This window comes from Mesoplodon mirus, assembly GCF_964341445.2.
Source record: "Mesoplodon mirus genome assembly, chromosome: 11".
Classification (NCBI taxonomy): domain Eukaryota; kingdom Metazoa; phylum Chordata; class Mammalia; order Artiodactyla; family Ziphiidae; genus Mesoplodon; species Mesoplodon mirus.
In genome coordinates, this window is record NC_138987.1 from 48027907 (window position 1) to 48041864 (window position 13958).

The following is a 13958-nucleotide window of genomic DNA, read 5'->3' on the forward strand; positions in this document are numbered from 1 at the left end:
AGAGAGGTGAAGGTCACTGAGAAATCCTTAGTAAAAGTATGACCAACAGGATTTTTAAAAATAGAAATGTACAGTGGATGATAATTGCCCTACTTTGTGGGATACAACCAATTCCATGACCTTTAACTCTTCAGTACACCTATTTTACTAGGGAATATTTCATGCTAGTAGGTTTCATGGCAAAATAGAGAAAGGGTTGGTCTGGAGCTCCTTGGTCAAGAGAACAGAAGGAAAGAATTTCCCTACCTTAGGAATTTGAAGAAATCTTGGAAACTGGATTTTTACCCAATCTTAGACCTCAAGGGACAGGAAGACCCCAACTAACATTAAATTGTATGACCACTAGTTTCATTTTTACAGAGATTTTAATTACTGAAACCAAGGAACAAGGTGTGTGGCCACTGACCAGTTCTTAATATGGAGATAGTAGTGTCCTATTACAACCAACTGAATCAATCTGCTCAGATGATAACGTTATTATTTTTAATTAATCTTATTAATCAAGCAAGTATTGCAACCCAAATACTTTCCAAGACTGGCAGGGAACTTAATATGTGAAGGGGCCACCAGCAGAACCAACGGTGAAGCAGAGCATTTATTCCACATATAGTCATTAAATAATCAAAATTTTAAAATTTGCAGGTCTGTCATATAACAGAAACAATACCTTCATCTATTATGTGAAATATTAACCTAATAATTAGTTTTTCATCCTTTAATCTATCTGGATATCTATAATTGCAATAGTAAATCAATATTTTTGTTTCTCAGGAAAACCAAATGTCTATTTAAAAATCGAGTTTTCCAAATTTTCTCTTAAGAGAGTACTTTGGAGATAATGAGCATGGATTATGTTATGCTCCTCCAACCAAGCAAACCGAGTAACCATAGTTAAATTACTTGGCTACTCTAAGTCTCACTTTTATCTTTAGTAAAATGGACAAAATAGGACCTATCTCATAGGACTGTTTTCAGAAGAGAATCCCAGGATCTGTATAGAGGAGGCATTTGATAAATATTAGCTATTTTTAGAAATTGCATTGGGATGGTGCCTTATCATTCACAGCAAAATTCCCTCAAGCCTCCTTAAAAAAAAAAAAAACATACGTTAAACACTATTCTAAGCACTGGGAATAGAGCAGTGAACAAGATAAAAATCCTTGCCCATAAGGTTATATTTGGCCAAAACAGAACATGTTAGTAGAATTGTCCATTTTGACAGTTTCTGCACACTTTTAGTATCTTTGTAAAATGAACTGTGGCACGTCTTGAAATTAGTTGTTTAGATTGGTTTTACATAACCAAATTAATAATTCTCCCTAGACATACAGCATTTATGTATCTTCATTGATATTCAGCATCAAGATTTTTGGACCTTCACATTTCTTTTTAAAAGACACCAATGAAATAGTTTCATCCTGTGTTTTCTCTCAAAATGCCCTCTGGTTATATAAATAATAGAATACTAAAGACATTAAAGCTAAAAAGGACCTTAGGTAATTCACTCTATTTTTCACTTGAGATACCAAAGCCCAGAGTTTGAGTAACCTAAGAACACACAGACAGTTAGCACATCTAAAACAGGTGTTCATTTTGTTAGGGGAAAATGTACCTCTCATATCCTAAATACCATTTAGTTGGTGAAAAAAATGTACTGATTTGAATGAGTGCTGTTTTTGCCGACAGCTGGATTCCAATGGGGAGCTGCTCATCCGAAATGCCCAGCTAAAACACGCTGGGAGGTACACGTGCACAGCTCAGACAATTGTGGACAATTCTTCAGCCTCAGCTGACCTTGTTGTTCGAGGTAAGAGTTTCAACATTTTGGAATCACAAAACCAAAGCTATTTGACTTACATAAATATGTATAATCTTCTGGTAACTCTGGTACGAATTCTTATATATCTAGAGTCTCGATCTTTGAGAACAGTTCTTCACCCATGTCTAAGACTGATTTATGCCAGCCAAGTAGTAAACAGAACTGATTTTGTTTGTTTTACTAACTACGTATTTTTTAGCAACTTACACCACATACCTCCTACTAAATGTTTGTGCTTTTAAACTTAGTACTTACCAGAAGTTCTCAGTCCCTGCTAATAGTTTTCATGTGTTGAGTAGAGTTTTGTTTCCTTTTTTATTTTTTATGGAAAAATATACTGGTGCTGTTTATTATAACCTCAAGTGTTATACATTTACCAGTATCATCTTTGAATAAAAAATGATTTGTACATGTATCGTGTTTCTATTTGTTGCTGATTTTCAGACTAGTGCTTTTGTTCTTATAAATGATTGAGAATGTGTTTGAATACATGCTTATTGAAAATACAATGCCTTTGCTACTGGCCTCTGCTATATAGGTGGGAGGCCAGCTCAGAACATGCCTTACTTTATTTAAAATCATTCATCGGCTCTTTACTCCTTGCCTACAGAATGAAGATCATTCCTTTTAGCTAAGTGCCCAAGAAGTTCCATGAGGTGTGGTGACCTCGGCCTGTTTAGCTTTAATCTCTCACCATTCCTCCTGACCAACTAGTCCACGGAAATACCCTAGGATTTCTACCTCTGTTCCTTGGTTCACAGCATTCCTTCTATATGCTGTTTTCATTGATTGTTGCCCAAATCTTATCCATCCTTCAAGACTTGGCTCAAGAAGTAACAAACCCATGAGTCATTTTTTTGATGTCCCAAATATGAGCCCTCTCTTCTAAACTCTCATAACAATTACTACTTTCACTAATATGTTTTATAGCAATCTGTACATATGAGCTACCTTCTCTATTAAGTTGTGAAATTCACATATGCATTTTTATTAATATTTAGTGAGTTGCAGAATTCTATCTCATAGTTTCATTGTTCTCTTTTTCCCTTTGTCTCAGTGACATGTTAAAATTTGTTTTTTTCACACTTTACCTACTAGAAATATTTATTGACCATTATTTATTGCACTTTTTTTTCAGTCAGCTTTTGCACAATCAGATAAACAATTAGTAAATGAGATGATATTCATGGTTTATCTTAATACCCATTCTGGATCCAGATCAATATAATTTCACTTAATCTCATACACCTCCTGCATTTTCCTCTAGAACAATGGTAATATGGAGTCCCTCAGTCACATTGGAAAATATTGAAAACCCTCTTATTCCAGTTGAATATATTCTTCAGTAGAGTAATGGAAGTCTAGCTGAAATTTCTTTATCCAAATGAACTTAGGCATTTATTACACACAACCCTTATTGAAAATTAATAAAACTCCAAGGCTACAAAATGCTAAATTAAAGGAAGTTCATTTATGTTCAGTATTTCCATTAGGAATATTTTGTTATCTGGGACGTCTACTGTCTGTGAGAGTTATCAGGGAGAGGGACTATTCACTGTTCTTTCTAGTCAGACCACTAGCTGTTAAGCCACTTCCAGCAATAGTCTATGCTTGTATTTAATTGAAATTATTTGCATATTAAAAGATTATCATTAGTGTTACAATAGGGGTTATGTTACAATGCCTGTGCATCAGTGTCTTCTTATAATTACATTGCAGTAAACTCTCAGTATTCACAGGGAAGATGAAGTTTTACAGAAGTAGTCAAAGAATATTAATAATCTTATCCACTCATACTTAGGTAATTAATAATCATCATACTCTGTATTTTTTACAGAAAAATATTAAAAAGTTATAGCAGGTATTATGTGAAAATATAAAGTTTTTTTTTCTAAAGCCCTTTAGTCATAGGAAATATAACTTAAAGCAAAGCAATCTGGCAAGTGCACTTAGTAGAAATACGATATAGAATTTTAAGTCCCTGCACTATAGCAGGATGTTGAAAAAACTATATAGGTAAATAAAAAGTATTGCTTAACACTGATAAAAGTCTGAAAGTTGTAATCATTCTCCAAACGTTATTTCTAATAATATAAAAGGTATTCATTTTATATCAAGAGAAATTTGCAATTCAAATAGTCAAATACATGTCTGCATAGCTTGTGTCAAAAATGTATATGAAGTAGACCTTCAAATATGATTTGTATATTTAAATCATGGAATATAAAAATGTTTTCTTTATTTCTTATAATAAAATGACATAGTATGCCTAACATAATATTATTGGTCCATTTATCCTCTTAATTATGTTTTTTTATTTAGTCTAGGAAATCATAACCTAGAGTCCATGGACAGATTTCAAGGGGTCTATGGATCTCCTGAAATTGAACAGAATTGAATTTAGAATGGAGGCAGTGAATTAGTTAGATATGAGTGCTTCTGTAACATTGCATCTGATTTCATGAAGCTTCTTACCCAGATAAAACTCACTCCCCCACTTATCTGTATAATGTTTGGTAGAACAGAGAACCAAGGAAGACAATAGCAATTGTTGTCAACTAAAAACAATTTATAGAAAACTGGCCCAATAATCAAATATAAGCCATTGTCTTTTTGTAGTAGTCATAAGTGTTTACTTGTAAAAACCTATAGTACTTCAATTTATTTACCTACTAATTGAGTTCATAGGTGCTCAAGGAAAAGAGACCATAAAATTGACATACATTGCCTATTTCTCCAGTTATGTAAACAATTTCAAGTCATGAGGTAGTACTGGTCATGTAATTTTCACTTTTGATGTCCAAAACTGCCTTTTATACTAGTTCTATCCTTTCAGTTTGGAAATATTTCTCCTAGTATTTCTATAGTATAGACATTATTTTTGTAAAAGTAACCTTTATTTAAACAAAGTTGCCCTGGAAGCCTAATATATAGAATTCAAACTACACTGATTGAAAGAAGTGAAAACTGTTTTTTATGGCAAAATGTTCATTCACTGTTCTAAAAACTCCACTGTTCTAAAAGCACCAAAGATTTTAGATAAATCAACAAACATTCTTCATCACAGCCCTGAAAAAAGTAAAGGATTACACTCTCTGAAATAGTGAACATTCAACATAGCCCCTTTAGGATTCTAACAAATTTAGATAAATCAAATATGGAATTATGCAAAAAATGACAAGCCATAACAACAGAGAATCAGGAAGAGTTAAAAACAAACAATATAGTTAGAGTCTAGAGTACATCAGATACTCTCATCAACAGAATAAGAATAAAAATAATCATGCCTAAATATTTAGATAAATAAGAGAGGAAATGATAAAAATGAGTTAGAAATAAAATACTATAAAAAAGAGGAAGTGTGGGGGGAAAAGGAAGAACTATAAAAAATAAACAATCATTGAAAATAAAAAAAAAATCAATGGATGGGTTAAACAACAATTAGAGACCAATTAGGAAAAAATTAGGGACCTGAATGACAGATATGAGGAAATCATCATATTTCATCAGAGAAAAACAAAGACTAAGTATGGAAAAAAAAAAGATTATGACATTAATGACACAATGAGAAAGCAATGCTAGTCCCATTGGATTACCAGAAGAAATATTAGAGAAAGTAAGAAAGAATAATTTTCAAAAAGATAATGACTATAGATTTGGGAGGATTAGTGACAATTATGACTTCTCATTTTCAAGGGTCACAATAAAACACAAGAAAATTAATAAAAATAAATAGAACTGCAGAACATTCAAGACAAATAGAAGATTATTATAAGAACAGCAAGAGTAAAAATTATTTTTTGCAAAGACATAACAATTCTGATGGCCAACTACCCAGAAGCAGTAATAAAAGTCACAAGGTAATTGGGGGATCCAGACTTCAAGGTGACCCTCAGTGATCCTTGCTTTCTCATAAACCAGTCCCTGTGTAATCCCTCTAACACTTAGGGTTGGTGTATGTGCCAGCAGAAGTGACAGCGCTGAACATTGTCATAAATCACATTGCTGCTTCTGCTTTGGTTTTTGGAATTCTCATTTTGGAGGAAACCAGCTGCCATGTCATGTGGATATTTCAGCAGTCTTGTAGAGAAGCCCACATGAAGATGAAATGAGACCTCCTATTAATAACCAACACCAACTTCCCAGTCATTTGAGTGAGTCATCTAGAGAGCAGATCTTCCAGTCAAGCTTTCAGATGACTGTAGCCTTGGCCAACAGTTTGATTATAACTTTCATGGCAGACCCTGATCAAGAACTATTCAGCTAAGCCACTCAAGAATTCTTAATCCACAGAAACTGTAAGAGATAACTGTTTATATGTATAGCTGATTCACTTTGTTATAAAGCAGAAACTAACATACAATTGTAAAGCAATTATACTCCAATAAAGATGTTAAAAAAGAAAAAGAGATAACTGTTTACTATTGTTTTAAGCCACTCAGGCCTGGGGTAATTTGTTATGCAGCAGTAGATAACTAATACAACCATGGAATGTGCTAAAAGAAAAATAACTCTCCACCAAGAAGTATATATACAGACAAGTTATCGTTTCATAATGAGGAAAAATAGTTATATTTAGACCAACAGAAACAGAGTTTATTTCCCAAGAGACTCTTATGTCTAAAGGAATATTTAATGGGTAAATTTCAGGAAGAAGGAAAATAATGCCAGAGTAAAGTTCTGAGACATCAAATAGCATGATGAATAAAGAAAACAGTAAACATATCCAAATCTAAGCAAACAGAGCTAAACTAGACTTCAGAATATGCTGTGGTCTGGGTTTGAGAACTGGCAAGAATAAGTTGCACACTGATCAAGTTGATAGTTGCTTTTACTTCAAGTTTCTATTAAAACAACAAATCTGACATATATATATATATGTATGTATGTTTATGAATATGTGTGCATATTTTATATGATCAAATATAGAGAATGCATGAAAATGATAATCACAAAATATAAGGGAGTGGTTACCTCTGGGTTGGAGATAGGAGAGGAGGTGAATGTGGTTAAGGAGGGAGGGAACTCACAAAAGGCTACATCTGAATAAGTAATGTTTTATTTCTTAAGCTGAATGGTGAGTTTGTAGGTGGTCATTTCTTATTTTATACAGCTTTACCTAAATGTTAAATATTTCTCAATATATTTAATTAAACAGGTGACCTGCTATCGCCTACTTCCTCTCCACCAACCTTCTCAGCAAAGATTCATGAAAAATCTTTGTGTAACCTCTGGGCGCAGGTGCCAGACTTGGCTGTACATCAGATTTACTACTACAATTAATTTTAAATACACAATTCTAAGCCACTTTTGGAAGTTCCTAAATTAATAGCTCTGGGATGGGTTTAGCAAAGCTAGATTAAAGATTGGCCTGGTGAACCCTGGTGCATCAACAATGGACACAGAAATTGACCCATACACATATGCTCAACTGATTTTTAACAAATATGCAAATTAATTCAGTGGAGGAAGATTAAACTTTGCAATAAATGGTGCTAGAACAAATGAGGATTCATAGTCCAAAAAAAAAAAAAAAAGGACCTTGATCTAAACCTCAGACCTTATACATAATTAACTTGAAATGGATCATGGACTTACTTGTAAATTTTAAACTATGAAACTTTTGGGAAAAAAAAAGTATAGGTGAAAATCTTCAGCTCTTAGGACTAGATGAAGAGTTCTTAGACTTGACACCAAAAGCATAATGCATAAAATGAAAAAGTGATAAACTTAACTTCATCAAAATTAAAAACTTTTGCTTTGTGAAAGTCCCTGTGAAGATGATGAAAAGACAAGCAACAGACTGGGAGAAAATATTTGCAAACCACGTATCCAAGAAAAGTTTGTATGTAAAACATATAAAAAACTCTCAAAACTCAAAATTAAAATAACCTAATATGAAAAAAGATAAAAGACGTGAACAGACATTTCATTGAAGATGATATACAAATGGTAGATAAACACATAAAAGATGTTCAATGTCATTAACCATTAGGGAAATGCACATTTAAAGCCACAGTGATATATCACTACATACCTATAAGAATGGCTAAAATAAAAAGGAAATAGTGATGCAAAAAAACAGAGTCACTCACTCACACATTGCTGGTGAAAATATAGAATTGTACAGCCACCCTGGAAAAGAGTATGGCTGTTTCTAAACATGTGCTTACTACAGGACCCAGTAGTTGCACTCTTGGACATTTATCTCAAAGACATTAAAACTTATGTCCACATAAAATATATATACACAAATGTTCATAGCTGTTTTATTCATGATAGCCCGACACTGGAAACAAATGCCCTTATACAGGTGAGTGGTTAAACAAAATGTGGTATATTAGTACCATGGACTATTACTTAGCAATAAGAGAAGAATGATCTATTGATGTGTGCAATTTGGATACATCTCAAGGGAATTAATGCTGAGTGAAAGAAAGCCAACCTCAAAAGGTTACATACTGTATGATTCTATTGATTTAGCATTCTTGAAATGACAAAATTATAGAGATGGAGAGTAGATTAATAGTGGCTTAGGGAGGCTAGAGGAAGAGGAGTAGCTGTAGCCATGAAAGGGTACAACAGGGGATCCTCATGATGAAATTGTTCTGTATTTTAACTGTGGTCATTGTCCCAGAAGTCTACGCATGTGATAAAACTAAAAGTTTCTTAGAACTAAACAAACACATAAACACACAAATGAATGAATGTAAAACTAGCAAAATCTGTACTATAAGGTTGATGGATTATGTCGATGTCAATTTTCTGGTTCTGTTATTGTATTTAGTTATACAGAAAGTTATGGTGAGTAAATGAGTGAAGGATATGCAGGACCTTCCTGTATTAATTTTCAGAGTTGCATGTGAATCTATAATTATCTCCAAAAAAAAGTTTAAGAAAAAATTCACTGGACATAAAATACACTGAAAATATAAAGAACATATGTACATATGGGCTCTTTTTTCAAAAATAGTATAATATTACTAGAAGGCAAAGAGTATGGCACACCAAGAGGTAATGTTTGAACAAGTGGTGGCCACCAAACTGCCTTCTAAGGAAGTGGATCCAGGCCTGAGAAGGATCTAGTGGGGTTGCAGCTTTGGGACCAGGGTTGAATTACCGAAGGCAGTAGAAGAGAGTGTGTGTTCTACTTCTTTCCCCAGAATCCTCCTTCAGTCCTTTTTCCCTATGAATTTCTGTCTCCCCTTTAAATAAATACTGGATATATTTTTAAAGAATGTCATTACGGAGGGCATCAAATTACAGCATTCCAGAGTGACCAAGTGTTTAAACCTGGCCTGGGCTGGCAAATCTGTATTTTTAATAATGTCCCATGAAGCTTGTGATGAAGTGGTCTTTAAATGGTTTTTGGAAATTATTGTTCTAGGGAATTCTTGGAAAATAGTTTGAAAGTCCTATTATTTTGTTTATGGAATGGGTAAATTACATTAGAAATGTGTTTCAAAAAGATGGTAAGATCCCCTTTTCCTCCAGTTCGTCCTGTTCAAACCAAATGGAAGTCAATCAACAGACAATTGAACAACTGTTATGAATATTTGGCTAAAAGTCAGGGAAGGGAGCTCTGACTTAAGGACAGGAGTGTCATGGAAACGGAGGAAGGCAGTCCAGGTGGTGAGAAAAAGAGTTAACTCTTTTTTCCCTTACCCTCATATCATTTTAGCACAACTACACTTAAGCCCTAAGTCACACCAAATAAGATAGCTTCAAAAACTCTAAAGTTAATAAAGAACCACTCAATCTATCTATCAACAGTAAGTTAAAAAAAAAAAAAATATGATGAAATATTTCCCAGCTAGGGCACTGATATAAAAATGAAAATAACTTTACAAGAGATTGTAATGCCATTTCTTGGTATTATGGCATTTCAAGTAATTTATAGAAGATTTTTCTAAATTTTTTTATATCAGAGCATATATTGACATCAATTTAAATTATTATTGTATTAGTGAAAGAGGTAATTTCGGAATAAAACTTTAAAACAGATGTGCGTATAATATAGCCAAAGGGATTTAGAACTCAAACAGCTACTAATTGCTTAATATCTAAAAGACCTTTACAGTTTAAAACTATTTTTAGTTAAAAAAAAAGAACCAGCTATTAGACTTCAAATGTTTTTAGGCTTCTTATATAAAAATCCAAATCAAGAGGATCGATACAAATTTCCTTTTTCTTGTTGTTATTGTAATAAAGGTTGTACTTAATAGGTCCCACAAAAGTGTATTTTGGGTTGTTTCATCAAGTAAGTTTTGGTGCATATCAACAGCCCTTTATGAATGTTTTTAGCAAAAGATGTTTCTGGAGGACTTAGTGCTTTTCAGTTTTTAAAAAAGTGTCATTTAGAAGGAAAGGTGTTTCAGGATTTATCTGACAGCACTTGTGGGAACATTTATGTAGCTTGCCAAATCTAAATTCTCTTTTATGAGTGCACTTTTGGACAACATTCAAAAATGGACCATAAAATTAGGCCACAAAAGCAAGAAATGAGGCTTTGACGTCTGTTTTTTACTACTTTCCATGGCATTTCTGCTGTATTATAAATATCCTTGGCAATGCTACCAACTGTTAGGAGGACCTTCCTGACACCTGGCTGAACATAATATTTGTCACTAAAATTGCCAAAACAGAAAATGCAATCACGATTATACTTTTCACATCTGCCCCCTCTTTTACATGTTATATACCATATTAAACAAAATTTCTTAATACAAGGCTGAGATTTAAGAACAAACAAAAGAAAAAGACTTTCACTCTCTGAAACTTTTAGTCTGATTCTCACTAACCTGTGCTATGTGAAATTTGGAAACATTTAGGAAAAAGTGTAACTAAAGGTCCAGTTGATAATACAAAACTTTGTAAATCATTGCATCCACAAATTGTTTGTATTGTTTATATTTTTATATTAGAAGCTTATATTCATAGTTTTATGTAGATTTTCATTTAGATTAGAATATTGTGTGTGTGCATGTGTGTATGTAAGAATGCCAAAATGTGTGTGTGTGATTCTAATGTCAAAATACAGTTGCAGAATGGAAATGGATATGTTAGATGTCATCTTTATTTGATGTAATCCCCTGAAGTTTTTATTACTTGGCCTAATGACATGGTTACCAGATTCTTTCTTAAGGAGGTCATTTTGGTTGATGACTAATCCACTTTTAAATCCTGTGTTGGCTAAGTTAAGGTAATATAGCCAAATAAATAACCTGCTGGAAGCTGTCAATATACTTTTTAGTCTGAATAATACTGCTGCATTTTAAACAATCATAACGGTTGGCCAATGGTCTTTTCTACAGAAAATGCTCTTGAGTATTTGTTACTCCCAGATATTCTATGTTAGCAGAGTTCATATCCAGAGCACACCTCTCTTCGCTATCCAGGCAAACAATTTTGAACCATTTACTTAGAGATGTTGTTCCAGATTAATTAGTACTCTTTCTTAAAAAATATGAAGTAAACATTTTCTTTGTCTCAGATAAAAGGGTTCTAATGGTCTTATTATTGGAAAATCATGAACCAGTTACATCTTTTTTCCTTCCAACTTCTTCAGAGTAGCTACATGAAATATCTGCATTTATGTTAAAATTGGAATATACAATTTTAAATCTAGAATTAACCCTGGAGGTCATCTAGAAAATTTCCATCCCTTTATACTACAAAATTTAGACTTCAAGGGAAAGAGACTTGTCTTGTATTACCCATCTATTTCATGACAATCATTTTGGAACCTAGGCTTCTTCCAGACAGTAGGAATAAATAAAATCTATAGTTAATTTCTAAAACTTCTGTAGTTAGTGCTTTAAAATTTTAATACTTTAATATTCTAAAACTTTCAATAGTTAATTTGGATAGTACCCAAACAATTACCAAGTCTGTTCTAGAACTGCTGCTACTAAATGGTGAAAGTTACTCACTGCAGTTCTGCTCTTCTTGCTTTCCCATCCATTGTCCAGCACATGCTAATAAATAGTAGTTGAGTTTTTAAAACATTGTGGGAAAAATAAAGTCAAAGACATTTATTTAAAAAGGTTAAATTACCACCAGTTGGATTATTTAGCATTCTATTTGTATGGCTAACTCAGGGACCCTGGCTATTTGTGAAAGCAAAAGGACGGTGAGTCTGCCGTCATGTTAAAAGTTAGTGGAACTCTTGGTGCTAAATCAGGATTTAGATTTCTGCGGTGTCTGGCATAAATATTTACCCAGTGTTCAAGAATTCCTATATTCTGGGCTTCCCTGTTGGCGCAGTGGTTGAGAGTCCGCCTGCCGATGCAGGGGACACAGGTTTGTACCCCGGTCTGGGAAGATCCCACATGCCGCGGAGCAGCTGGGCCCCGTGAGCCATGGCCATTGAGCCTGCACGTCCGGAGCCTGTGCTCTGCAATGGGAGAGGCCACAACAGTGAGAGGCCCGCATACCGCAAAAAAAAAAAAAAAAAAAAGAATTCCTATATTCAAGTTATTATTAATAACCAAATGTGGATTTATGTTCAAAATTATTATTTAAGCATGGCATGCCTAAATTAATTCAAAAGGACTTTTAAATTAATTAGTTTAATCACTATAAAATTAGGAAGAACAAGTTAAAAAGTTGCACATGGTGTGCATACAAAGCCAGACAGACGCACAAGTACACACACAGCTTACCACCTCCACCCGCCTCACACACACATGCATATGTGAAGACATCCTGAAAAGAGATTCACTTATACAGGCAGAAAGATGTGTCCAGATCATCAGAGTCAAATCAAAGAGAATAGTTTAGGTAGCTTTTCAAGTATTTCGGTCAGAAAAACACACATTTACCTCAGATACTTGGATAATTGCCTCTGCTTTCCACTTGCTTTGGCCAAGAAAGTTTGCCACAGAGACAGACTAAAGATTCCATCTCGTCAGTCCTTGCAGGACTGAGACAGGAAAATGGCCCTCACTGCCCACATTGGCTGGAGCAACGACTGACAGGGCGCCATTCGGAGGCATCCTGACCCCACTTGGCACTAAACCACAGCCATACATCTATTAATAGTGAAACCTACCCAGAAATTAAGCTTTCTCATTTCCATTGAGAATCAACAAATTCAAAAGCTGCTAAGGGCCAGTTCTCCATAACTGTTGTAAGCTAAAGCTGAAATAATGAGCTGAAAGGTGTATCTGTTTATAATAAATACAGAATTTACCAGGTAGCCTGATTGTTTCAAAGCTAGAACTTACAAGTAGTTCTATTTGATAAAAGCTCTAGTAAAAGTAGCATCTTTCCCAATTACTACTAAAGTTATGAAGTACATCAATAATTTGAAATTGTATTTTTCAAAGTCAGTTCAATGTAAATTGACATAAATTTAAGGAAGTGTTCAAATATATCAACAAACTATGTAGTTCATTCAGAATGAGTCATGATATTTTAAGCTTTAAGATGGATCTTGAAAGTGATTTAGTTTAACCCTTCATTTTACAAATTCAAAAATTGAAACATAACTGTGTGAGGGTTTTAAACTGGTAGATGACACTGTGAAGGATGCACTGATATAAATTTAGATTACTTTTCTTTTTCCTCACTGGAGTACAGTGAGAGAAGTTTCCTTGTAGGTTTTCTTCTCTTCTTCAATTAATTGCTCCTGACTCTCTTTGTCTCATAATCAAACTGGTCAGCTTTTGGCAAACTGGAATTTATTCTTTGCTACACAGTCAGCCTGTATCCACGATTCCCTTAAAAAATAATCAGCAAACTTGCTTCTCCTCACTCTGATTCCAGGAGAGAAAGCAGGAAAGATTTACAGAACTTAATAGTCTGGCAGGCTTTTAGACACTCCACCTCACTGGCCCATCATGGGCTTTATACATCAGTGTCTACTTACCAGACAGTAATGTCAAATTAAGCTGACAATTACATCAAATTACAAGCACTACAGATAACCAGTGATATCCAAAAGTCTTTATGGACATGAATAAATGGCAATTAGTTCATATTTTAAAAAATAATTTTAAATTATGCTGGCAAAATATTATATGTTTCCAACTCTAATCTTTATCCTGTGAAAAGACATATATTATGAATATAAAATTAAAAAATAAAGATATGTAATTATATAAGTTAATGTATAATATATGACATAATTATATTT

The 13958-nt window shown here is 33.7% G+C and overlaps 1 protein-coding gene across 3 annotated transcripts in view; it reads left to right on the forward strand.

Annotated features, from left to right (window-relative positions):
* The window catches only part of CNTN1 (contactin 1), a gene marked incomplete at both ends in the record, with an annotated part of 158478 nt that overhangs the window by 55203 nt on the left and 89317 nt on the right, over positions 1 to 13958 (forward strand). For all 3 annotated transcript variants that reach the window (XM_082635858.1, XM_082635859.1, XM_082635860.1), the window contains one exon: positions 1687 to 1807. In XM_082635858.1, coding sequence (XP_082491984.1) covers positions 1687 to 1807 — 121 coding nt within the window. The remainder of the gene's footprint in view (positions 1 to 1686; positions 1808 to 13958) is intronic.